Here is a 25,637-nt window from a genome sequence, read left to right as displayed (position 1 = left end):
GCATGTACTAGTAACATTTTGATGTATTTCATTTATACTTCTTCTGTACATATGTATATATGGATACATCTCTAAAATGTGACCCAATATTAAAATAATGAAAACAAAGCAGTTTCCCAAGGCATCAAGGATTAACAAGTTAGCCATAATAAACATTTTTTATAAAACTGGAATCACTTTTTTTCCCTCCATCTGATTTTATTAAAAATCCTATCAGAAATATTTTCTCACATCACTAAGAAGTTTTTCATCAGTGTCCACATATGTACATTGTGTTAATGGTTATAAACCGTTTCGTTATTGTTGGGCATTTAGACTGTTACCAATTTTTGCATTATAAATAATGCTGCAATGAGCACTTTTATGCACATTTCTAAATATTTTCTTAGTATACATTTTTAGAAATGGCATTATGGGATCCAACAGTATAAAGTATTTTTAAGCTTCATGAAAACTATACCACCAAATTATCCTCCAGAAAGTGTATACCACTTTACATCACTTTTTCTGTATCTTTATCAACACTAATATTATCTTTACCTATTTTAAAGGTTAAAAACTAGAATCTTCTTGCTTTGATTTGTGTTTTTTATTCCTTCTAGCAACGTTTAACACTGCTATTGTACTCTGTGAACATTCTAACATGCTTAAACAGTAATTTGCATTTCTTCTTTCATGTACTATCTACTAATGTCCTTTGCCATTCTATTACCAGAAGTAAAAAATTTTATCAATATATGCTAATCAAAAATAAGATGCTTGATAAAAACCCAGTCCTAGCAATAGTGTTTCCATATCCCATTAAAAGATGTATAAAATTAGTAGTATAAATGTACACCATTAGTGGAAGTATAAATTACTTCTGTTAGAAGCACATATTTTGTCAATAACTATCAAATTTTAACATTTCATCATTAACGTGAATATATATATACATATATATATATAATGCACTGTTAAACAGCCAAAAATTTGAAAGTAAACCAAATATCTATCAAAAGCAGACTTTTTTTTTTCTTTTTTTGAAGCAGACATGTTAAACAACTTATGGTAAATTTATGTAGAAGATACAGCCCTAAGAAATGTGTCAGATTTGTCTATATGCCAATATGTTTAGGCTTTTAAAAGAATATATACACATTATAGCAAATACATATTTTAAGTGTTTTGGAAGACTATATAAAAAAACCTTAGAGCAATTTCCCTGAAGGGTTAAAAGAATGTAAGGAGCAAAAAGGAGAGTTCCTCTATTCATTTTATTGCTTTCTGTAATTTGGAGTCTTCTAACTATAAATATATTATTTTCTATTTCAATTGTCATTTGGGACTAAGTCATTGAAAACTGATGGGTCATTTTTATTTAATTAATTCTAGGCACCAATAAAAAAATTAAATGTGATTTTGAAATCCAATATTTATCTTTCCTAGTTTGCGGTCCTTAACAAGTGAAAATAATATTACATATATAATATATGTATGCTTATCTACAAACTATCCAACAGCCAAATCTATATTTTCAAAACACATGTACTCATTATATTCACAAAAGGACCTAGAAATTACTAGAAATGGAATAAAGCATAAAATGTTCATCACCTATAAAAGAATGTCAACAAATCCAAGAACAAGGCATGGTCAGCTGAGGGACGACAACTAGTTCTAAAGCTTCGTATTCAGCCACGTAAGGGGATGCTACTAGTTGGTTCTCCATGGTACTAAAAATAAGAATTGAGAAAAGGACTTACCTAACCTTTATTTATTTATTTAGTTCATTCTCTATATTACTTTCACTCACTGTGTTTTTTTACCCTCTACTTTCTTTTTTTACCCTCCATACAGGGTCAACTTCCTCAAGCCATCTTTTGTTTTGCTTCTAGTGTAATCAAAATAACAATGACGAGGAATTAGAAAAGTTGTCTTTCTTGCTAACTAGTTGTCAGACCCTGGGCAAACTTCAGGGCCCATTTTTCTCAGGTGATGAGGCATCAAAAGACTAAATGAACCAGAAGCCTTTTAAAGATTCCTCTGACCCAAAGACTACCATTTCTAAGGTTTCTTCCACCTCTAAAATCCTGATTCTAGGGTCCAGAAACAGATGGAAATGTGCCAAGTATCTTTCATACTGACTTCAATACAGATTGAGTTTAATAATATGATATTCATCATTTCTTTATTCCAACTATCTTTGATACTATTCTGAAAGCTTGTAATTGTGTAAAATGATCACCAAGATGCCTTTAGAGTAGATGATTATTAACTGTTAAATTCCATCTTCACAAAAAACTATTCTTTCATACCTAAAATATTTTTCTAGAATTATTTCTGGAGCTAGTTAAGATTATTTGTTCTTAAGTGAAACAAAAATTAACTTTTAACAGATAAGTGCATTGCTTTTCCATCATAGGAGCAGTTTCATAAAAGAAACAGTGAATAAAAACACATGTGCCTTTGGATCAAGCCAAAAAATCGGAAAGTTTACACTTTAAGGGCACTTAGAATGACACTCCTGTGCAGGCTGATAGCAAAACCAGAATGGCTCATCCATTTTAGCAGTGTAACATAACCCTGAGAGGAGTCTGTCAATTGAAGTGTTATCACACTTTAAACTCTTTTTCACTCAAACTGTCAGTTGTCTATTTATCATTTCACTTTGGTAATTCAGCCACAGTAAACAGAGACACCTATAGTGACTTTGTAATTGGGCATCATTACAATACCAAATTACCCTAAGGACTTGGGAACAACAAAAAAAAGAATGTTCATGTATGCCTATGAGCAAACCATTCTGAGGCAGAATTAAGTCAAGACAAATAACCAAAAGCAGGTATCTTCAATTATTTATAAGCATTGAGAAAGAAATGCATGATACAAAATAATTTATTCACATTACATGGTAGAAGGTGATATATCAATTAAATGAAACTCTAGGGGCTATGGCTCCTAGCTTTTTGTGTGGAACCAACTCTGTTTGATAAAATACTAGTGAAAGAACTTTCAAAGTATATTAATTTATCATTGGTCATTTCATAGACTATCAATTTATGGTTCACGAATAATTTCTCAGTATATTCCAGACTTCTAACTTCAGACTAAACAAGTTATTAAACTGTACACAGACTACCAAATTAATACTGCCAAAAAAATTATGTTTTTACTAAGAAAGACTTCTCAATTTCTACCTTGACCAAATTCGTATTAAAGATTTTCCTGGAGGCCTTCAAAACCACCAATGACATATCTTTAACTTTAATAATTCAATTTATTTTTTGAAAGAGAAATTTGTATTAAAATTAAAAGACAGGATAATCACTATATTTCTCATTCAACTAAAATTTATTTACTCAGAGAGTCTAAATAAACTATGTTCTCTTGAAGTTTTAAATATACGAAATAATTAACTGATTAAATTAGACTAAATTATTTAAATACTTTTATCTCCTATGACATCACCCAACATTTGACTATTTTTGATAGTGAGATTTCAAAGAGGTAAAAAAACATCTGACCAAAACAGAAATTAATTTCAAGGAATTAAACACCCCCAAGCTTTAGAACCAAAATCTATCATTCTAAACTTGAAGAAAGGTTTTCTTGTGGTAAAATTCTTTTTCAAAAAATAGCAATACTAGCAATTAATTTGATTTTTATAAGTTATTTGATTATCAGTGGAAATACACATATAAAACACAAAATGAACATGTAAAAAATTGAGTAACTGAATCTTTTCAGCCGTATTTTTTTTCTCTAAAACAAAATAACTTTACTCACATTTTTTCCATCCAGCAATTCCATGCACTTCTCATTTCTGTTGAAGTTACCTACTACTTCAGGATGAACACAAGTATGGTCCCTGCTAGAAAGAATAGTCATTGGGACCCCTGAGTATGCTGTCCTCCGGAGCTCTCTAGTAATCTGAGCAATCTGTTTGTGTGTGCGTGTCCCAAAATATATTTTGGGTATCTTGGATTTCCCGCCATGATCCTTCTTAGTGGTATTTGAGGAATCTTGACTGCTTCCTTGTTTAGTAGAACAACAACACCTGGAACAGTGACCAGGGGGCTGTAACAAAGGAAAAAAAAGACAACTCATGTCTGGTATATCACAAAAAATGTTATTAAACCTCTCATAGAATCAGAACCACTATGCAATAAATCACAATTGTCAAATAAAGAGAAATGTCAAGATATTACATCATCTAAAACTTGGAAGTTTTCCATTTCAAATTGGTTTTCTTGCACTCCTAAAAGTTATAAACGATGTTTCCATATTTGCATAGCTTTCTAACATATCATTCTAACTCTTGAATTCCAAACATTTTAGGTAGATTTTAATTCTAATTATAAAAATAAGACAAAATGGAGGACAGTTTTCATTTTTGCTTAGGCTATAAGTGAACTCATGATACTACAGTTTAGAGTTGATAGTGCTTTTTTGTTCACAGCATAGCACATTCAAATATTCTATACCAATATTTTAAAAAGCACTTTAAACAATAACTTACAAAAAATAGAAATAATCAAGTTGAATCTAAAATATCATTAAAAACAAGAGAACTATTCTCTAGCAAAGGGATGCAAATGAATGCTATTAATATTTAATAATGAAGGCAGGTTGCTTGTGTGGAACAAGTATACCTGAAATTCAATTACCTGTCATGAAATTCAAATCCATCAGAAAATTATTCAGGATAGCTTTTTCTGGACAATTTTACTCATAATTCAGTTCCATAATGGGAATCATTAGATAAATGTCTCCTTAAACACACTATCATAAGGAATAGCAAGAATTTGGTCCATTATTTACCTGATTTTTCTCTTCTGTTTCCAAACTCAAAAATAAAATAAAAACTTTAATGCTATATATTAGAATCATGGGTTATTAACCACCCATTCCTCAACCTCAATTGCTATATAAATGAGACAAAATGTAGCCTCATTTAAAAAGAAATACTGTGAAATAGTTTATAGGAATGGTGACTGAGAAGGAAAAAAAGCTAAATACCACAGTTGCTTAAGAGAATTTGTGCTGTAGAGTTTTAGTTGCTTAAGAGAATATGTGCTGTAAAGTTTTAGTTCAATAGAACAAATACACCATTTTACTCAATTTTTTTTAAAAATTATAATCAGTAAGAGTAGCCTTCATAAACAAATGCTAAGTCATAGTATGTTACACCACAATACTGGGGATCAAGCTGTCTTTTAGCCTCAACTCAGTGGAAAAGCAAGTTCAAATTACTCCCAGTCTCGCTCAACCTTGTCCGCCATTAAATATTACAATACATGATAGAATGGATGTAAATGTGACCCTTCTGGAGCTGTCACTCACTGGGATAAAAGGTTCACTGATGTGCCAAATAAACAGTCAGTCAAAGCAGATAAAGTTACAGCCATGCTGGAATTGTTACATTCCCTTCTCAGGTTGCTAGTAGCAGCAGATTTCATTACAGAGTGCTGCCACATTAAATAGCCTGTTCCAAATATCCTGCCTTCTATATTGAATAATTACTTATTCACTGAAAGGATAAAAAGAAGAGTTATGAATGGGGCTCTTGTCAACAGTGAGGCAGGAAACAGCTGACATGTGGTTTATGTTACATATGTTGCAATATCCAACAATTTATGGTCACACAGAAAATGGAATGCAAATTATATCATGATATTTCTGACTGAATATTTTTTTGGCCTTTGCAATTATCACATTAATTAATTAATCTAGTAAATGAATTAAGATAACTCTAGGTAGCAGAATTAAGTTTACTTTTCTGTACCTTCAATCTTTTCACTTAATTAAACTATATCTCTTTCCTATGATACAATAAATTAAACACTGAATATTAAATTGAATATTGGAATGCTAACGTCTAATGCATGACTATATACTACATGGAAATATCATATCCAAGCACAAAAGTAATCCAATAAAGTGGTCTTCTCTCAAGGCTTAGAAAATCTTTCTGATGAAACACTTTCAACATCAATTCCACTTAAAGCTTTATCATCTACACCTTTTATTTTATGTTAATTCATCTACACCTTATATTTAATTCTTTTTTCTAACCAAAAGTCCAAATATTGAAATAAACAAAATAAGTCAACCACCTATGACAAATAATTTAATATATAACTTAGACCTTCATATATATCTCCCATATAATTTTTTCAAATAAAAAGGAATGTTATTACATAGTTTTATAACTTGTTTTGTACTAGAACTTTTTACTTCTTAAAAGGGATGAATTTGGCATTAATAATTTTAAAAAAGGATCTCCCTATCTTAAAATGTTATGATAGTAGCTATAACTAACAAAACAAAAGATAGAGAAAGGTTTCAGAAAACTTTTCCCATTAGATCAGCTTTATTTAGGTACCTTAAATCCTATTTTCACTCTATAACTGAGAAAATTATAAACTAGGACTACTTTTATATTAAACATGTTTTTGTTCATTATGTTTTACAGTGGTCTGAAGTAATTATGTCATCTACGAATTTGAGGTTGGACTCTCAAGAATATGGTTTTTCAGTGAGTGGTTGGGCAAGTTATTATAGAAGATGGAAATTAAGAAAGTTGATTCTTTTTCCTTTGCAATATTAAAGAGGAATTATTTCTTCAGATGTGATCTTCTATTGAGGTTTCCATTTAAAGGATTTGGTATAGTCATATTTAACACAGAAAAAAAAAACTGTGGCAAGAGAACAGAGACTTCAAAAAGACATTTTTTTAGTGGCAAAAGAATTATTTGCATCAGAAAACCCCCAACTTTCAATTCTGTAGGAAAACCAGAGAAAGAATGCTGAAAGCAGCAATGGCAGGAGGTCATAATATCTTCCAATTCAACTAATAGGCTAACACTTTATGGCCTCTCTCTGAAATCCTTTGACCTAGCTGTCTTGAAATAATAAATGAACAAAATTAAATACTTTTGTACCTTTCATTGAGTTTTTCTCCCGCTAACAAGCTATCAGGTTTGTCTTTCACAGGGATACTTTCCTTTTGTTTTTGACCTTTGAATTTACAGAGATTGCATTAGGAAACGGAGAATAAATTAAAAAGTATTCACTTTCATCAAACACATCTGAATGTCAAGAAAGATAAAACATATAGGCTCTCCAAAACCTGTAATCTCTAAAACCTGAAATAGGCTACACTGAGTGGCAGAGCCAAACTCTTTAAGAGATGGCTACTTCTATACCTAGAAACTGTCTAGAGTCCTTTTACTTCAACAAAAGGCAAGAAAACTCAACCAGAATAACACCAAAATTCCATTATTATTTAAAGAGAAAAAAACAACCAAACAAACAAAAACACTATAGGGGCACTTGGCTAGCTCAGTTAGTGGAGCATGCGACTCCTGAATTTAGGGTCAGGAGTTCAAGCCCCACGTTGAGCATGGAGCCTACATCCATAAAGAGAAACATAAGAGACACATGGGGGTGTGACAGCTATATTCTTTCCAGATGTAGGAGTCCATTGTTTAAAAATAAATTTCAAATTTACAATAGTCAAAACTATTCTTAGAAGGTCAACAACAAAGGATTTTAGAAAATTCTTTTCAAGTATAACAATTCCTACCTATTCTCTTATTATATAGAAACAAGTATCTAAATTTTTTGAAAGGATAAAGATTGTAAGACTTGATCTTAAAAGAAAGGCCAAATTCTGAGTCCTTCCCACTATTCCTTTCACAAAATTACAAGTTCAAGTAGTTTAAGATACAATGTCGAGGTCTGAAGTTTTATAATGTTCTCCAACCTCTCCCCATAAGAACAACAACATAAAAATTACTATGCCTAAATAATTGAAAAATAAAAATGAGCATGGTGACTGTAAATTTTAAAAATGGAAAATAATAAAGGAATAGCTAGAAACTATTGTATTGGCAGAGAAGCTATTTTGCTAATTCATAAAATTAGGTAACCTAAAAGGACGCTATGAACTGATTCTAAACATAGACATAAAGGGGAATATTTGTATGAAAAATAAGTATATGAGAAAGTATATAAGAATGAGGAAAAAAGACCAAAAAGAATTTTATTTGTAGGAAATAAAGGGAAAACTAGGTCCATGAAATAATTACATACTTTTCTGGAACTTTCCACATGTGCATGTATTGTCTTTCAATCACACTGCAAATTCCTTGAGGAGAGAAACTATGTCTTACATTTCTTTATATAACTCACTCATTAAATACGTTGTTTTGCACATGACTATAACTTAAGTTTTTTTTAATTGGTGGACTGTGACTAATGTCCCCAAGTCAAGTACTATACATGTACCACATTGTATTTATCCAAAGGATGCATAACTGATGTCCTAATTTGAAATTCTTCATATGTCAAAAAGGTACTTCAAAATAAAAAGTTTACCTTTTAAAAGAAAAAGTACACAGCAATCTGTTATTTTCAAGGCCAAAAAGAAAAATCATTTTGTTATACTAATAACTGGGGCACTTTATAGTTGTGAGCAACAAACACATATCCTGATATATTCATTATTAATAATAACTGGGGATTCCTGGGCGGCTCAGCGGTTTAGCACCTGCCTTCGGCCCAGGGCGTGATCCTGGAGACCTGGGATCGAGTCCCGTGTCAGGCTCCCTGCATGGAGCCTGCTTCTCCCTCTGCCTATGCCTCTGACTCTCTCTCTTTCATGAATAAATAAAATCTTTAAAAAATAATAATAATAACTATCAGTCATTAAGATTGTTCCTGTGCTAAACACTATATATATACTATCTCATTCATTCACTCAAGAAATATTAGAATTTCCGATCTCTCAAGCCAAGGAGAAGGACAAGGGTCACCTCATCTCACTGACAATGTTTCTCCTTAATTATTCTACAAAGCACAGTTTTTGGAGTTTATCAATACTCCATGAATTAGAGACATGTTTAAAGTCAGTACTCTAAGTGCATTATTTACTGAATGCAATTACAAAATATTCCTAAGGGTACGCTATAAAATTTACTTCAAAAAACTATTTTAACTTCTTATTGGTTGACATTTAAATCAAATATTTTCTAACAAGATTTACACTTTATTCCTCAAGAAAAAAAACAACAAAATTCTCAATTAAGAGACTTGTTAAAGCACATAACAACAAACTTTTTCTGTAAACGGTCAGAGAGTAAATATTTTATGTTTTGTGGTAAATAAGGTTTCTGGCCCTGTATAAGAAAATATTTTTATGATCCCAATGTGGGGAAAGGTTTCTTAACATACCAAAAACACAATGATTAAAAACGCAATCTCGTTAAAATGTAAAATTTCTATTTAAAGTAGCGCTCCACTTTATAAAAGAAAGAGAGAAAGAGAGAGAGAGAAAGAAAGAAGAAAGAAAGAAAGAAAGAAAGAAAGAAAGAAAGAAAGAAGCACAGACTAAGAGAAGATATTTGCACTGTATATAACCAAGAACCAGGATCCGTAACATATGAAGAATTTCAACAAATGAATTTTAAAAGACCAATCCCTAGATGGCCAAGAACAACAACAAAAAATCACAGAAGAGAATAGCTGAAAGGCCAATAAACATCAGAAAAGAAATGTAATTTAATGCTTAACTTCATAACTAATTAGGAAAATGCAAATTAAAATCCTAATTCGATTCCATTTCCCACCTATCAGATAGGATGTTAGAGAAGATATGAAGCAACTCTCACACACTGCTGACACAAGTATAAGGTGAAACATCACTTTGTAAACTGTTGATCTAGTGAATCAAAGATACATAGACACTCTGATCCAGCATGACACTGCTAAGTATATATATGAGAGAAACTCTTGCACATTAAGACAAATACAATAGGGATATTTTTTGCAGCATTGTTTTAATAGTGAGGAAAACAAGCTAAACGTATCAACAGAAGAATGGATAAATTGTGGATTTTTTTCAATCAATATGATACTGTCTATAATGAAAAAAATAAACCCAGAGTTGCAGGTATCAACATAAACATAAAAAAGAAAAACAATGTTGAGCAGACCGAAGAGAAATTAAATTTTATTCTCCCCATAAAATTCCAAACAAATTGATGATAGGAATAAAACTATAAAACTTTAGATACAGAATTAGGAACCCCCACTGTAGTAGATAATTTTTAGAGCTAAGGATTATAATAGACAATACACCTGAAAATGTTAACCAGTACTTCAAAAGAAACCTAGCACAGCAAATGCAGTCTACTCTGGTTCTTCCTCAGCAGCTTATGAAAGCAGAATAGTGGGCAGCCTGGGTAGCTCAGTGATTTAGCGCCACCTTCAGCCCCGGGGGTGATCCTGGGGAACTGGGATTGAGTCCCGAGTCGGGTTCCCTGCATGGAGCCTGTTTCTTCGGCTGCCTGGGCCTCTGCCTCTCTCTGTGTGTCTCTCATGAATAAATAAATAAAATCTTAAAAAGAAAAAAAAAAAAAAAGAAAGAAAGCAGAATAGCTTTCATCTTAATACCTCTTGACCAAAATGTTTCAACCTAATTTATTAGGAAATAGGTTCTTAATTTAGGGTCCATGAACTGTTACAGGAGACAGGGTTTGAGATCACCCAAAACTACAGACACAATTTTGAGTGCATTTCCAAAAAGTAAGTACAAACTTTCCTCAGGTGGTCAAGAAGACTATGATTTACTGGGTGAGCTCTGTATTCCAGAACTTATGTCTGATTTTATAATGAAAATCAAACAAACAGCATTTTCTTTACAACCAACTTGGCCAAATTTATTCGGTAAGGGAATGAACAAATTGATAACCCAAAGAAGACAATTTTACAAAGGTTCCTCCACTGCTTGTAAATTAATTTCTCTTTTATGTTTGTTAATTACCTAATATTAACATAATTCTAAAACACTTAGTTTATTGCCACTGTTTACTTCTAACTCCATTTTAGAGATGAAAAAAAATCTAAAAGAGTTCCTCAGGTTGTTATAAAATACATAATAACAACTTTTGTGGGAAAGTTTGAATTCATAAACTTAAATCTCAAAACAAAGTTTCAGGGATGCCTGGTTGGCTCACTGGTTGAGCATCTGCCTTCAGCTCAGGGCGTAATCCCAGGGTCCTGGGATCGAGTTCCGCATTGGGCTCCCCGCGAGGAGCCTGGTTCTCCCTTTGCCTGTTTCTCATACATAATAAACAAACAAACAAACATTTAAAAAACAAAACACAAAGCTTTAACAGGATCATTTTCATCTACCATTTAACTTGGCAAAAAAGCAAAATATTGCCCTTTTTCATTTCAGAATGCCATGCACATAAAAAGCTAGTGGTAAAAAGCCAATGAAGACAGACTTATACTACAATCTTTGAGGCATAAAAAAGAGGGTTTATTGTTAATCTTTATCAACCAATTGCTGTTGTCCAAGCCATCTAAACAGGTACTGAGAGATGCCTGGGTGACTCGACGGTTGAGCATCTGCCTTTGGCTCAGGGTGTGATCCCGGAGTCCCAGGATAGAGTCCCACATTGGGCTTCCTGCATGGAGCCTGCTTCTCCCTCTGCCTATGTTTCTGCCTCTCTCTCCCTCTCTGTCCCTCATGTACAAATAAATAAAATCTTTAAAAAATTTAAAATAAACAGGTACCGAATGCCTGTTGTACAAAATCTCACATAAGCATACACTCTAGTAAGATAGCAAAAGTGACATGACTATACCTTTTCAACTATTTTTAAAAATTCAAACAGTAGTATTCTACTGCCAGTTTCATGATTAAACTGCACAAAGCAGCTGTTTATCCACTCACAGCAACCAGCAGGTGAACCTGATTCAATATTTATCACAGGCTTTCACAGATCACTGCTAACCAAGCAAACGTTTTAATTAAGCTGGAACTTGCTTCAAAGAGCTCATTCAAGATGTCAATCAGCAGGTAAGGGATCAGATACAGTGTCAGGTGAGAGTGTGTAATACAAATCCACAACTTTCTTCATCCCATCGCTGTAAATTAGCCTGCTCTAAAGTTCAGACTCTGATTGTAACAGACTGCCAGTCTCCTGGAATGTGTAACTGAAGTCACTCAAATTCTATTGTGAAGGTTGTAAGCAATATGTTAAACTGCAATGGGCTAGCACATTAAGACAGATCCTTTTCACGGTTGTTTCTTGATACCATAAGTGTTTGTTACCCTACTCTCCACTTACTGTTTACTTTCTTGCCTGGTGTAAATGGGAATTCCTTAACACAGTTGCCCCAGTTTCTGAAAAGTTTATGTTTCAGTACAATTAATCAAAAAAGATCCAAAGTGGTATAATTTTTTACATAAATTTTAACAATTATATCCTATAAAAATTCTTATTTTAAGAATAAATACATGATAAAAATGACCAGACTGCTAGAAACCAAAAATTCTCTTGGTTTAACAGCACTTTACACAGAAGTCTCAAGACATAGTAAGTCACACTGGCCAATTCATGGGACCTACGTGGGGTGTTTACAACAAATAGAGAAGAAAAAGAAGAATCAAAGAATATGAGGGGAAAAGAGAAAGCTCCCCCTTAAAGAACAGAATGTCAGCTAAATATTGTATGTAAACAGAATGAAAGAATTTTTAAATCATCATTTTGCAACTCCTATGTAAAAACTGATACCCTAGAGCTACCTAAATGGATGCTAAAATCATTGAGTGAAAACTTGTTGGGGAACAAGATATTCACACAGCCTCCAAATATCACCCTATAGATTACTTATTAACTGAAAAGAAAAATGTGCCTTTAGCATGGACACCTAGTAATCATCAGTTTAACCAAATGGTCAAATGATACAGTGGTCAGACAAACTGGCATCAATGTACCTCTCGATGTGATACCAGAAAAATACTTATGTGATCTTCTTGAACAAAACTACATTGATTATGAAATCCAAATAATCAGGTATGAATCAAATAGAACCCAGGAATAAAGAAACTGTGGTAAAAAGATGTATTATTTGGCTGGTGAAAATTAATCCAACTGCACTTACATATTTTTCAAACTTCCTTCAATGAATCTTTTAAAATGAGAAAACAAAGCTATCCTATGACATCATCGTCCCCACATAATTGACCAAAATGCTACAAGTAAAACCTACACAAAATAGAGATTTTTTACTTTTTCACGAGCATTACAATACAGATAAGTTATTATCAATATACAAGGCTCGAAGGCAGCACTACGCAATAAAACTTTCTGCGATGATGGAATGCTCTCTACTTGCACTATTCAATACACTTGCCACTAACTACTACCTGGGGCTAGTGAGCACTGGAAATGTGCTTAGTGCAACTAAGGAGCCACATTTTAATTTTAATTAAACAGTTGTATGTGGCCATAAACCCTATCAATGAAGTTTTAAAATACTACAACAGGTTCTAAATTTAATCTGGAAAACAAATTAGAGTAACCAAAAAATATCTGGAAAGGAAGATGGACAAGAATGGTATGTATTTTATATATATATAAGAATTTAGTGTACATGATAAAGATGTTGTGTTAGGCACCTTTTTAGACGTGTCCAACCCTATATTCTTTTTTATTTTTTGAGATTTATTTATTTGAAAGAGAGTGCAAGCGGGTAGAGGGAGAGGGACAAGCAGACTACACTGAGTGTGGAGCTGATACGGGGCTCGATATCATGGCCTTGAGTTCATGACCCCAGCCAAAATCAAGATTTGGACGCTTAACCAACTGAGCCACCCAGGTGCCCCAACCCTATATTTGTAAAAGAGTTCATCATCTTTAGCCCCTGCTAAAAAGGTAGACATCATAACACATGACCAAGCCCAAAATACTCCTAGGCATAGCAAGACCAGTAACATTCACCTTCCCAGGAACTTGTAACTGGGGCATTTAGATTAACTATAGGGAACAGACAACAAGAACAGACAAGCCTTTCATAAGACTTCAAGGCTTCCATTCTGTGATGTTATGGTAAACTCACATCACGGAGAAAAAAATGAGAGAATTCTACAGAGAGAGGCAGAGAAGACTAACTCAAGGCCCCATAGAAAAGAAAAAAGTTTCCTAAAAACTTTTGAGTTCTAATAAGGGCAACTGTATTTACTGTTTTACCATACTTTTAGTGGGCTTCTACTTCTTCAAAAGAAATCATTCCTGATTAAGGGTTGAAATTATCACGCAATAACAAGAAACTTTCCCTAAATTGACGTAGTCTCTGAGTCTTCAACTTAATAAAACCCACTAAATAACTAGCATAGTGAAAGAAAATGACTCACCTAAATATCCAGCCACAGACTATAAACATAAATTATAAGAACAGTCAATCAACAAAATGCAATGTAGTCATTAAAAATGATGCAAAAGAATATTAGGTGACATGAAAACATGATCCTGATCCATTATTATAAAGAGAGATAATTGGGGATGCCTGAGTAGCTCAGTCAGTTAAGCACAGTGGGTTTAGGGATTACTTAAAAATAAAACCTTTGAAAAAAAATAAGTCCCAGTTCCTCACTCTTTCCTCTTTTGATCCCCCTCCAAAAAAAAAAGAAAAATAAATAATGGCAAAGGGTAAATAAAACAAATAGAGGAGGTAAAATGGCAAAATATTAATAACTGTAAAAGCTGAGTAATGGGCACAAGGGGGTTCATTATATCCTCATATCAACAGTCCTCTGTTGGCTTTGTGTATGAAATTTTCTTAATATTTTTAAAGTAAGGAAAATTTACAAATTCTTTTTTATAAAACAAGTACAACATTGATTCTAAAGCAAATCAAGATAAACTTTTTCTAATGAAAAATATGAAGAGATCAAAAAAAATGAATTCTAAATGTAATAACAAATAGGATTCTTGTACACGTGTACACATACACACAACCAAGAAGTCAAGAACAAAAGGATAATTCAGTTAATTTAATATAGTTTAATGTATTAAAAAATGTGAAAAATCATATTCATATGCATAGTTTAATATTCATTCTTGATGAAAATGCTGAATAGAAATGATTCTCAACCATGACAAAAATTATATGAATAATATTTAATTAAATCTATAATTTACATATAAACCTATAACATATAATTTAACATATTTATATATGATTTCCATTTAATTTCTATATGAATTTTACATATGTATATATGTGTGTATATACATATATATATGTAATTTTCAAAAGCCACTTTCATCCTTAAGGAAGAAACCCTAGAAGCTTTCTCATTAATGTCTCAAAGAAGACAATGATGACCATTATTTCTCAATATGCCTGGAAGAATCTCAGTTTATACCTACTTTTACAATTTATTATTAATAATGCCCCCTACCACCTCCATTCTCAAAACTGTCCTATTCTGGATAATAGATATGATTCTTCCACTACTATTATTACACATAACTTTGGAAGGTATTATATAAAATTGTGAAGGAGATAAAATCATCACTGTTTACAGAGCATATGATTACATACTTGGAAAAGCTAAGAAAATTTATTGGAACTATTAAAATAAAAGAATTCATTGATGTGGTTTGGTAAAAAAACATCGTAAATGTAGTTCAGTAAAAAAAAAAGCAATCAATAATCTTTATATATAAAACCATAACAAGTTAGAAAATGCAATTAAAGATCAAAATCCCAATTATATAGAAAGGAGAGATAAATTCTCTAGGAATCAACTTAAAAATATATTTAAGTAGTAACAGTATGTTTTTTTTTTTTTTTTTTTTTTTTTTTTTTAGTAACAGTATGTTTTAATTAGATGAGGCAAATCCTTTCACAAACTATATGTATATCAAGTCATCATGATATATACTTTAAATATCTTATCATTTTATTTCTCAATTATACCTCATTAAACCTGAAAAAAAAAAGTTGGTAAGAAACTTAACACTACTGAAGGAAACTTAAAAAAAAAAGCAAATGGAAACAAAGCATGGTCTTAAATATTAAATAGAAAGACATCATAAAAAACTGAACTCTTCCAAATAATCTAAGAAATATATCAAGAATTTTTTTTTAGCTAGGCAGTCTAAGTCTAAAATATATATGTAAAAATAAACAAGGATGAATAACTAAATAGATAATAAGGCAGAACTAAACATACAGAATATTAATACGTACAGTAATCAAAACAGTGTGGATTGATGGAAAAGAAAATAGAAAGTCCAGAAGTAGAACCAGATACTTTAAAAAATCTAGAACATCATAAAGTCAAAAAGGTTGCATCTCAAATTAGTAGGGAAAAGAAGAACTATCAATAAATGATGTTGGAATAACTGAGTAGCAATCCAAGGGAGCAAAAATTATGTTCCTATCTTATACTATTCACCAGAATACATTTCAGATTTAAATATAACAACTGAAAAATGTTTAAATCATCTGAGAAATCATCTTTCTAAGTGTGACCAAAACCGAGAGACCATAAAAGACTGAAAAATTCAAATAAAATAAAAATTTCCTGCATGATAAAATGTAAAAAAACAAAAAGATTTTTGTAATTCATAACACAAAGGTCTAACTTAATACTGAAGAACTCTGTAAAATAGTAAGAAAAAGAAAAAAAACCCTGACAAAAGGAATAAACAGATATTTGAAAAGATACTCAACCTCATTCATAACAAGAGAAATACACATTAAATGTAGAATGAAATGACATTTTTGTTAACCAATCGGGAAGAAAAAAGATACAAGATTTTGATATATTTGCAAGAGTGGTAACACGTATACATATATGTATGTATGTGTATTATGTATAATTTACCTTTATAATATATATACTATGTAAACATAATATATGCATATATATTTGCTTTTATTATCCTGGGTAGGATTCATAAAAAATAGTAACAATTGCCTTGGGGACAGGAAACACAATGGCTGAGAAACTGGGTGTGGGAGACTTTTTAACACACACCTTTTTGTTTTTGTTTTTCAATTTTATATCATAGGCATATATACTTTTCAAGAATAAATAAATAAAATATAAATTAAAAAAATTAAAATACCACATTGGCTTCCTCTGGCACTACAGACATATCTACTCCCTATAATGTTGAAACAATGTATAGAGAAGTAGCCATTTCATTCTTAACAGAATGAAGACTTAATGAACATTAGTAGTAGAAATAATCAGCAATAGCAAAACTCTCACACTGGCTAAAACTGCACAAGATAAAACTTACTACTGACTAAAACTTAAGAACCAATTATTTAACAAAACTGTGACTGGTACTCCCTCTGCCTGCGTCTCTGAATCTCTGTGTATGTGTGTGTGTGTCCCTCATGAAAAAATAAATAAAATCTTAAAAAAAAAAAAAAAAAAAAAAAAAGGCAGCTCGGGTGGCTCAGCGGTTTAGCGCCACCTTCAGCCCAGGGCCTGATCCTGGAGACCCGGGATAGAGTCCCACGTAGGACTCCCTGCATGGGGCCTGCTTCTCCCTCTGCCTGTGTCTCTAGCGCTCTCTCTCCCTCTCTCTCTCTCTCTCTCTCTCTCTCTCTCTCTCCCCCTTTCTCTCTCTCTCTCTGGCTCTCTCTCTCTCTCACGTCGGGCTCCCTGCATGGAGCCTGCTTCTCCCTCTGCCTGTGTCTCTGGCGCATGCTCTCTCTGTCTCTCATGAAAAAATAAATAAAATCTTTAAAAAAACAAAAACAAAAACAAAAACGTAGGGAATCCCTGGGTGGCACAGCGGTTTAGCACCTACCTTTGGCCCAGGGCGCGATCCTGGAGACCCAGGATCGAGTCCCACATCGGGCTCCCGGTGCATGGAGCCTGCTTCTCCCTCTGCCTATGTCTCTGCCTCTCTCTCTCTCTCTCTGTGACTATCATAAATAAATAAAAATTTAAAAAAAAAACTGTGACTGGCAAAACTTCATCTAGAAATACTTAATGTTAGAAATTAATAGCCTAAAACAAAAAGAACTCTATGGCAAAAGCCATAATCAATAAAAAGCTGACATAGCTGAAAAAACTTGATGAATGAAATGTCTTCTTCTGTAAACATTACATTAAAATAGTAAATTACAAAAAAGAAAAGACAGTAACAGAAGAAATATTAATTAACAACTAGACTTTGATAATGGCAGTCTGATTTTTTCCTTGCTTCTTTATACTTTCTGTTGTTTCTTGAATTGTTTATAATGAACAAATATCACTTTTACAAAAGGTTTTTTAAAAATACACATAAAGGAAAATAAATACTGAGTAGAGATACTATCAGAGAGAAGGGTCTCCAACTCTATTATTCACTATTTCTCCTTGCAGTTCTATTAGATTTTACCTCATATAGTTTGATGCACTGTTGTTAGGCACATACACACTAACTACTATTACTTCTTGTTGGAGAACTAGTCTCTTTATCATTATGCAATGCCCTTCTTTATCTCTGATAACTTTCCTTTCTTTAAAGTTTCCTTTGTCTGAAATTAATACAGCTACTCCCGCTTACTTTTGATTAGTTGTTAGCATGGCATATTTTCCTCTATCCATTTACTTATATTTATTTATTTTTAAATATTTCATTTATTTATTCATGAGAGACACAGACTGAGAGAGAGAGAGAGAGGCAGAGACACAGGCAGAGGGAGAAGCAGGCTCCATGCAGGGAGCCTGATGTGGGACTCGATCCCGGAACTCCAGGATCACACCCTGGGCCGAAGGCAGGCACTAAACCACTGAGCCACCCAGGGATCCCCCTATCCATTTACTTTTAGTCTGTATATTTATATTTAAGTATAAGTATATTTAAATTGAGTTTCTTGTACAAAACATAGTTTTATGATCCCCTCTGTCAATCTCTTGGGGTATGGCTTTAGATACACACCAACAGCACAATCCATGAGAGAAATAACTGATAAACTGGACTAGGAGAAATATTTGCAAAAGATATATGTGATAAACAACTATTATCCAAAATATACAATGAACTCTTAAAATTTAAGAAGAAAAAGGCAAACAACCCAATTAAAAAGAGTTTTTTAAAACTGTATTTAAAAAGATTTTATTTATTTTAGAGAGAGAGAACAAGCAGGGAGGAGGGGCAGTGGGAGAGGGAAATGCACACTCCCCACACAGAGATTGATGCAGGGCTCAATTCCAGGACTCTGAGATCACAACCTGAGAAGGCAGGCTCATAGCCAATTGAGTCACCCAGGCACCCTATCCCTTTAGACCTTATTAGACACTTCACCAGAGAAAATACACAGATGGAAAACAAGCATATGAAGAGATGTTTGACATCATAAATCAGGAAAATGCAAATTAAAATGAGATACTACTATATACATAATTAGAATGGCCATATCCATAACTCTGACAACACTGGATGCTGACAAGAACATGGAGCAACAAGTATTCTTATTTATTGCTGGTGAAATATGAAATGGATAGCCATAATAGAAGACAATTTGGCAATTTCTTACAAAACTAAATATACTTTTACCATAAGATCTAGCAGTCATACTTCCTGGTATTTACCTGAAGAAGCTGAAAACATGTCCACATAAAAACCTGCACAAAGATGTTTACAGCCACTTAATTCATATGAAACTTCGAAGCAACCAAGTTATCCTACAGCAAGGGAGTGAATAAGCAAAGTGTGGTACATCCAGACAGTAGATGATTATTCAGCACTAAAAAGAAATAAGCTATCAAGCCATGAAAAAATATAGAGGAGGGCAGCCTCGGTGATGCAGCGGTTTAGCGCCGCCTGCGGCCCAGGGTGTGATCCTCGGGACCCAGGATTGAGTTCTGCATCGGGCTCCTTGCATGGAGCCTGCTTCTCCCTCTGCCTGTGTCTCAGCCTCTCTGTGTCTCTCATGAATAAATAAATAAAATCTTAAAAAAAAAATACAGAGGAACCTTAAAAACATATTACTGGGTGCCTGGGTAGCCCAGTCGGTTAAGCATCTGCCTTCAGATCAGTTTGTGTACCTGGGGTCCTGGGATCAAGTCCCCCATCGGGCTCCTTGCTCCGTGGGAAGTCTGCTTCTCCCTCTCCCTGCCCCCCCTTCTCTCTCAAAATTAAATAAAAATCTTTAAAAAAATATTACTAAGAAGCCAAAGAGAGGTTACATACCATATGACTTCAATTATATATATATATATATATATAACACATTCTGGGAAAGGTAAAACTATGAAGACAGTAAAAAGATAAGTGGTAGCCAGGGATTTGGGGGAGGAGGCAGGAGGTGATGAATAGGTAGAGCACAAAAAACTGTTAAGGAGTAAAAATACTCAATATGACATCATAATGATGGGATACATGTTATTATACATTTGCCAAGCCCATTGAATATACAACAGCAAGAGTGAACTGTAATATAAACCATGGACTTTGGGTGATTAGGATGTGTTGATATAGGTTCATCAATTGTAATATATGTACCATTCTGGTGAGAGATGTTTATAACAGGGTGGCTATGCATGTTGGCACCATCAAGACATATATGGGAAATCACTGTACTTTCTCTTAAATTTTGCTGTGATCCTTAAACCGCTCTATAAAAATAAAATCTCAGCAAGAAAATTAAAATGTAAAAAATATAACTGGAGATGCCGGGGTGGCATAGTCGGTTAAGCATCTGACTCTTCGTTTCAGCTAAGGTTATAATATCAGGGTTGTGAAATCCAGCCCCCTATCAGGTTCTGCGCTCAACATGAAGTCTGCTTTAAATTCTCTTTTTCTCTCCCTCTGTCCCCCGACCCTGCTTGTGCACACACTCTCGTTCTCTCTCTCTCCCTAAAATAAATAAATATTTAAAAATCCTAACTGATGATTGAAAAAAGTAATAAAATACTGTGTGGTTCAAGTAAAATATATAACAGAAGTAGCACAAAAGATGAAGATGGAAATGAAAGTATGGTGGTAGAAGGTTCTTAAACATTAAATGTGAAGTAAAAATTTTAAAGTACAATGATAAATTTAAGATGTAAATTATAAATCTTAGAATAACCCCACAACAGATATAATTAAGAAACCAATGGCAGAGAAAATCCTAAAACATGTTCAATTAATCAAAAAGAAAGCAGAAAAGGAAAGGAGAATAAAAAACAGAGGAGGCAAATAGAAAACATACAACAACCACACTGATGATTACATTAAATGTAAATGTGTAAAGATTCCAATTAAAAGGCAGAGGCAGTCACAATTGGAAAAAAAAAAAGGTAAGATTCAATTATGTATAGAAAATCCATTTTAAACATAAAAACATAGATGGTTAAAAGTAGAAGAATGAAAACACTATGCAAACACTAAGCATAAAAAGCTAGAGTGGCTATATTAATATTAAACAGATTTCAGAACAGGCTTTCCTAATGACAGATGGGTAAACTTATCAGGAAGATATAATCTTAAATGTATATACCACTAAAAACAAAATGTAAAAATCTAAGATTTAAAAATTGATAGAATTGAAAGCAGCAGTAAATCCACAATTCTAAGGCCTTCAGCACTCTAATGTATAGACCCCCTCAAAATCAGTAAGAATACAAAGACATAAATAATATTATCAGACAAATTAACCTGACATTTATAGACTGCTACACTAAGTAAGTGAGCAGTAGTCTATAAATGAATACAAAGTCTCGCCAAGAACTCAAAGCATTTACCAACAGATCATTAAATCTAAAAGAACTGCAATCATATAGAATATGTTCTCTAATGGGATGCCTGGGTGCTCAGTTGGTTAAGCATCTGCCTTTGGCTCAGTTCATGATCTCATGGCCCTAAGATCAAGCCCCACGTTAGGCTCCCTGCTAGGTGGGGGAGTCTGCTTGTCCCTCTCCCTCTACCCCTTACCCCTGCTCAAGCTCTCTCTCTCTCACTCTGCTCTCTCTCAAATAAATAAAATCTTAAAAAGGAAAGAATATGTTCTCTATAATATTAAATTAGAATCAATAAGAGAAATATATCTGTGGAAAAAACACCTATTTAATATGTTTATTTAGACTGACTTGAGCCTCAGGTGCCCTAAAAATAAATATATATTTTTTTAAATTAAAAAACTTTAGGGGCACCTGGGTGCTCAGGGATTGAATGTCTGCCTTTGGCTCAGGTCGTGATCCTGGGATCAAGTCCCACATCCTCTCCTTCTGCCTAGGTCTCTGCCTTTCTTTGTGCCTCTCATGAATAAATAAAATCTTTTAAAGATAAAAATAAATAAAAATAAAAAATTTTAACAAGAATTAAATATGCATGTGAGACGGTTTCCAAAAATAAGATGCAAGGTCTGGAAGGCTTCACTAGTAAAGTCTATCAAAAATTTAAGGAAGAAATAACACCAATACTTCTCAATTCATTTTATAAGTCTAGAATTACCCTGATATCAAAACCAAAGACATTATAAAAAATAAAACCAAGGACCAAGATCGTATCTGCATGCAAAAAAAAAGTATTAGCAAATTCAGCAAATCAAACCTAGCAACATATAAAAAGGGTCTTATTCCATGACCAAGTGGGTTTTACTCCAAGAATGTGAGTTTGGGTCCACAACCAGAACCCAATTATTATAATTCACCATATAACAGGATATAGGAGGAAAATCCTATGATCCTACCAATGGATACAATAAAATTTAAAAGAGAAAATTCAACATCCAATCCTTATAAAAACTTCCAGAACCCAGGAATAGAGAAAAGCTTTCTTAACCTGAAAAAAATATATATACAAAACATCAATTAAAAAGTCATATTTAATGATGAAAGAGTGAATGAATGTTTTCCCCCCAAGATGTGAACAAGGCAAGAATATCCTCCCACAACTCCAATTCAACCTTGTACTGTATATCCTCACCCAACACGGCAAGAAAATATATTAAAAGCCAAACATTAAAAAAGAAGTAAAATGTTTACTAGAGAATGTAAACATACAATTCTATGTACTTGGGAAGTCCCAAAAAACTCCAACATCAACTAGAACCAAAAAGTCATTTAGCAAAGTTACAGGTTACATGGTAAATACACAAAAATGAACTCTATTTCTATAATAAAAACACATAACTGGAAAAGAAAATTCAAAGTGGAATCATACATTTGTTCTTTTTGTCTGGCTTATTTCTCTTAGCCTGATCTCTTCAAGGTTCATCAATGTGGTAACACAAGTCAGAATTTTCTTCCTTTTTAAGGCTAAATATGCCATAATATGTATATACTACATTTGTTTATCTATTCATCTTTCATAAGACATTTAGATTGTTTCTACTATTTGGCTATTACAAATAATACTGATTTGAGTATTGGTGTACAAGTATGTGTCTCTGTATCTGCTTTCAATTCTTTTGGATATATACCAAGAAATGAAACTATTGGAACATATGGTAATTCTATTTTTAACTTTTTGAAGAACTAGGAACAAGGTTTTTCAGTTAAAAATATGAAAAGGAAAAAAAAATATGAAAAGGGAGAAACTTAGAATGAACCCTCCCTCCCTCCCTCTGGTGTTGAACTGGAATTGGATGTATTGATAGGAATATATAATTTTCAACATCCAGATAGAAAACAACATAAATATAAATACATATGAGTGTGTATTTGCACACACTCACATAATTCCTAGCTGTCTGCTGAAGGGCCTGGAACAGCAATCCCAAGAGCAATGAGCAAAACTAACACCCAACTTGGCTTCTAAATATTATTTGCCAAAAGCAACCAGAGGTCCTTGGAAAAATGGCCAAATCCAGGACTGGGCAGAGAAAAGATAATACAAGCCTGGAACATCTTGTGCTAGAAAGTAAGGAAATGCTCCATGAATAATGGATACATGTCAGAAATACACAAGCAACTTAAACTCCCACCTGAACATCTAAAGAAATCATATGATGGATTATCACCCACTGAATAAAATGGGAAATCATAAATCCATAAAGATATAAAAAGAATAAATTGAATATTTACTAAGGAATGCTATTAAGTTTCAAAGTTCCTCCCTACAAAGACCTCTAATTATAAAAGAAAAAAAGTTTTAGGTATGCCCAGCAATCACCATATTAATTAAATTATCAAAGTAATCACTAATGAAACAAAATCAAACTATTTGCCACCTCAGAGAATGCAATGGTAGAATAGTAAAATGATAGAATGGGAAGCACTGCTTCTATGACATTCTTGCTAAGGATATATAACCTTAATCTAATTATGTTAAAACCCAAAATTGAGAGATACTCAAAAAGGCTGTAATCTTCTGAAGTATCAAGGTCATTAAAGTCAAGGAAAGACTAAGGAATTGTTCCAGACTGAAGATCAGCAAAATGACAACTAAAAGCATCGCATGATTCTGAATTTGATTCTTCTGCGATAAAAGCTTTATTGAGAAAACTGACAAATCTAACCTGGTTCTGAGTACTAGATAATAGAAATGAATCAGTTTTAATTTCCTGATTTTTATGGTTTTATTATAGTTCTATAGAAGAATGTGTTTGCTTATAGAAAATAGAGATATAAGTATTCCAGGGTGATGGAGTATCAGGTCATCAACTCATTCTCAAATAGTTCTGGGGGATAAAGGATGTATTTGTATTGTACTTCCAATTTTTGTAGAATACTATAGCTATGTCAAATCTTAAAAAGCTAAAATAAACAAATAAATCTACTGGCCAAAAAATATGTCAATTAACAAAGCAGTGTTCTAAAGTAGTTCTCTTTCTATACCCACTATACATGAGTGAAAATTTTCTGTATGGGCAATTGTAGGTTCTATTGACACTAAATACACATGTTGGCTGGATTGGTATAGATATTTCATCAAATATTTCTACAAATCAAGAAAAATAACTGCCAATCTTTCTAAAACATTCATCAAATTCACTCAACATGATAAAAATATTTGAAAAATTTGAGATTTTTCCTTTGTATTTCCATTACAGAGGTCACTATTATGTTTTCTATAAACATTAAAAAAAAATCATAATTATTGGAGCTGAAGGAAACTCATTCAAGTAATTACCAATCCATTCTATTATCCTGTCCTTAAGTTAAATTTGCAAATAAAGCAAGAGATTCACACTAACTTCTGGCCTCACCTAGCAATGAAATACCATAGGACAAGGGTTAGTAAATTATCTTTAAAGGGTAAGAGTAAATAGCTTAGGTTTTTTTAAGCCCTATTATCTCTGTCCAACTAACCAACTCGAACGCTGTAGCAAAAAAGCAGCCACAAACAGTATGTAAATTAATGTAAACTATGTTCCCTAAAATTTATAAAGTATATAAAATATATAAAAACAAGCAGCAAGCCATATTCAGCACATGAGTTACAGTTTACCAACTTCTGGCATAGAAAAAGGCTGCATCAAAAAAGTATGTACCGGGGGGGATCCCTGGGTGGCTTGGTGGTTTAGTGTCTGCCTTCTGCCCAGGACGATCCGTGGAGTCCCAGGATTGAGTCCCGCATCGGGCTCCCTGCATGGAGCCTGCTTCTCCCTCTGCCTGTGTCTCTGTCTCCCTCTCTGTGTCTCTCTCATGAATGAATAAGTAAAATCTTAAAAAAAATAAAAAAATAAATGTATGTATCGGGATGCCTGACCATGATATATTAGGTGAAAAGTAAAAGCTATATACATTATAATCTGAATTTTGTGACAAAAATTATAAATGAAGTATATGCATAATACATATATGTATATGTTATATAACAAAAATGGCCACAAATTCTTCCTATCTCTATATGTAAGCCCCTTTGAACGGTCACTTTGTAGGTCTTCCCACCAAGAAGTGAACTCTACCA

The 25,637-nt window shown here is 33.0% G+C and overlaps 1 protein-coding gene across 1 annotated transcript in view; it reads right to left on the bottom strand.

Annotated features, from left to right (window-relative positions):
- The window catches only part of BRIP1 (BRCA1 interacting DNA helicase 1), a 182,436-nt gene that overhangs the window by 127,609 nt on the left and 29,190 nt on the right, over positions 1-25,637 (bottom strand). The window contains exon 7 of the mRNA XM_025996062.2: positions 3,769-4,059. Within this exon, the coding sequence (XP_025851847.1) occupies positions 3,769-4,059 (291 nt within the window). The remainder of the gene's footprint in view (positions 1-3,768; positions 4,060-25,637) is intronic.

Source organism: Vulpes vulpes, chromosome 2, assembly GCF_048418805.1.
Source record: "Vulpes vulpes isolate BD-2025 chromosome 2, VulVul3, whole genome shotgun sequence".
Taxonomy (NCBI): Eukaryota; Metazoa; Chordata; class Mammalia; order Carnivora; family Canidae; genus Vulpes; species Vulpes vulpes.
This window is presented reverse-complemented; position numbering and strand designations above follow the sequence as displayed.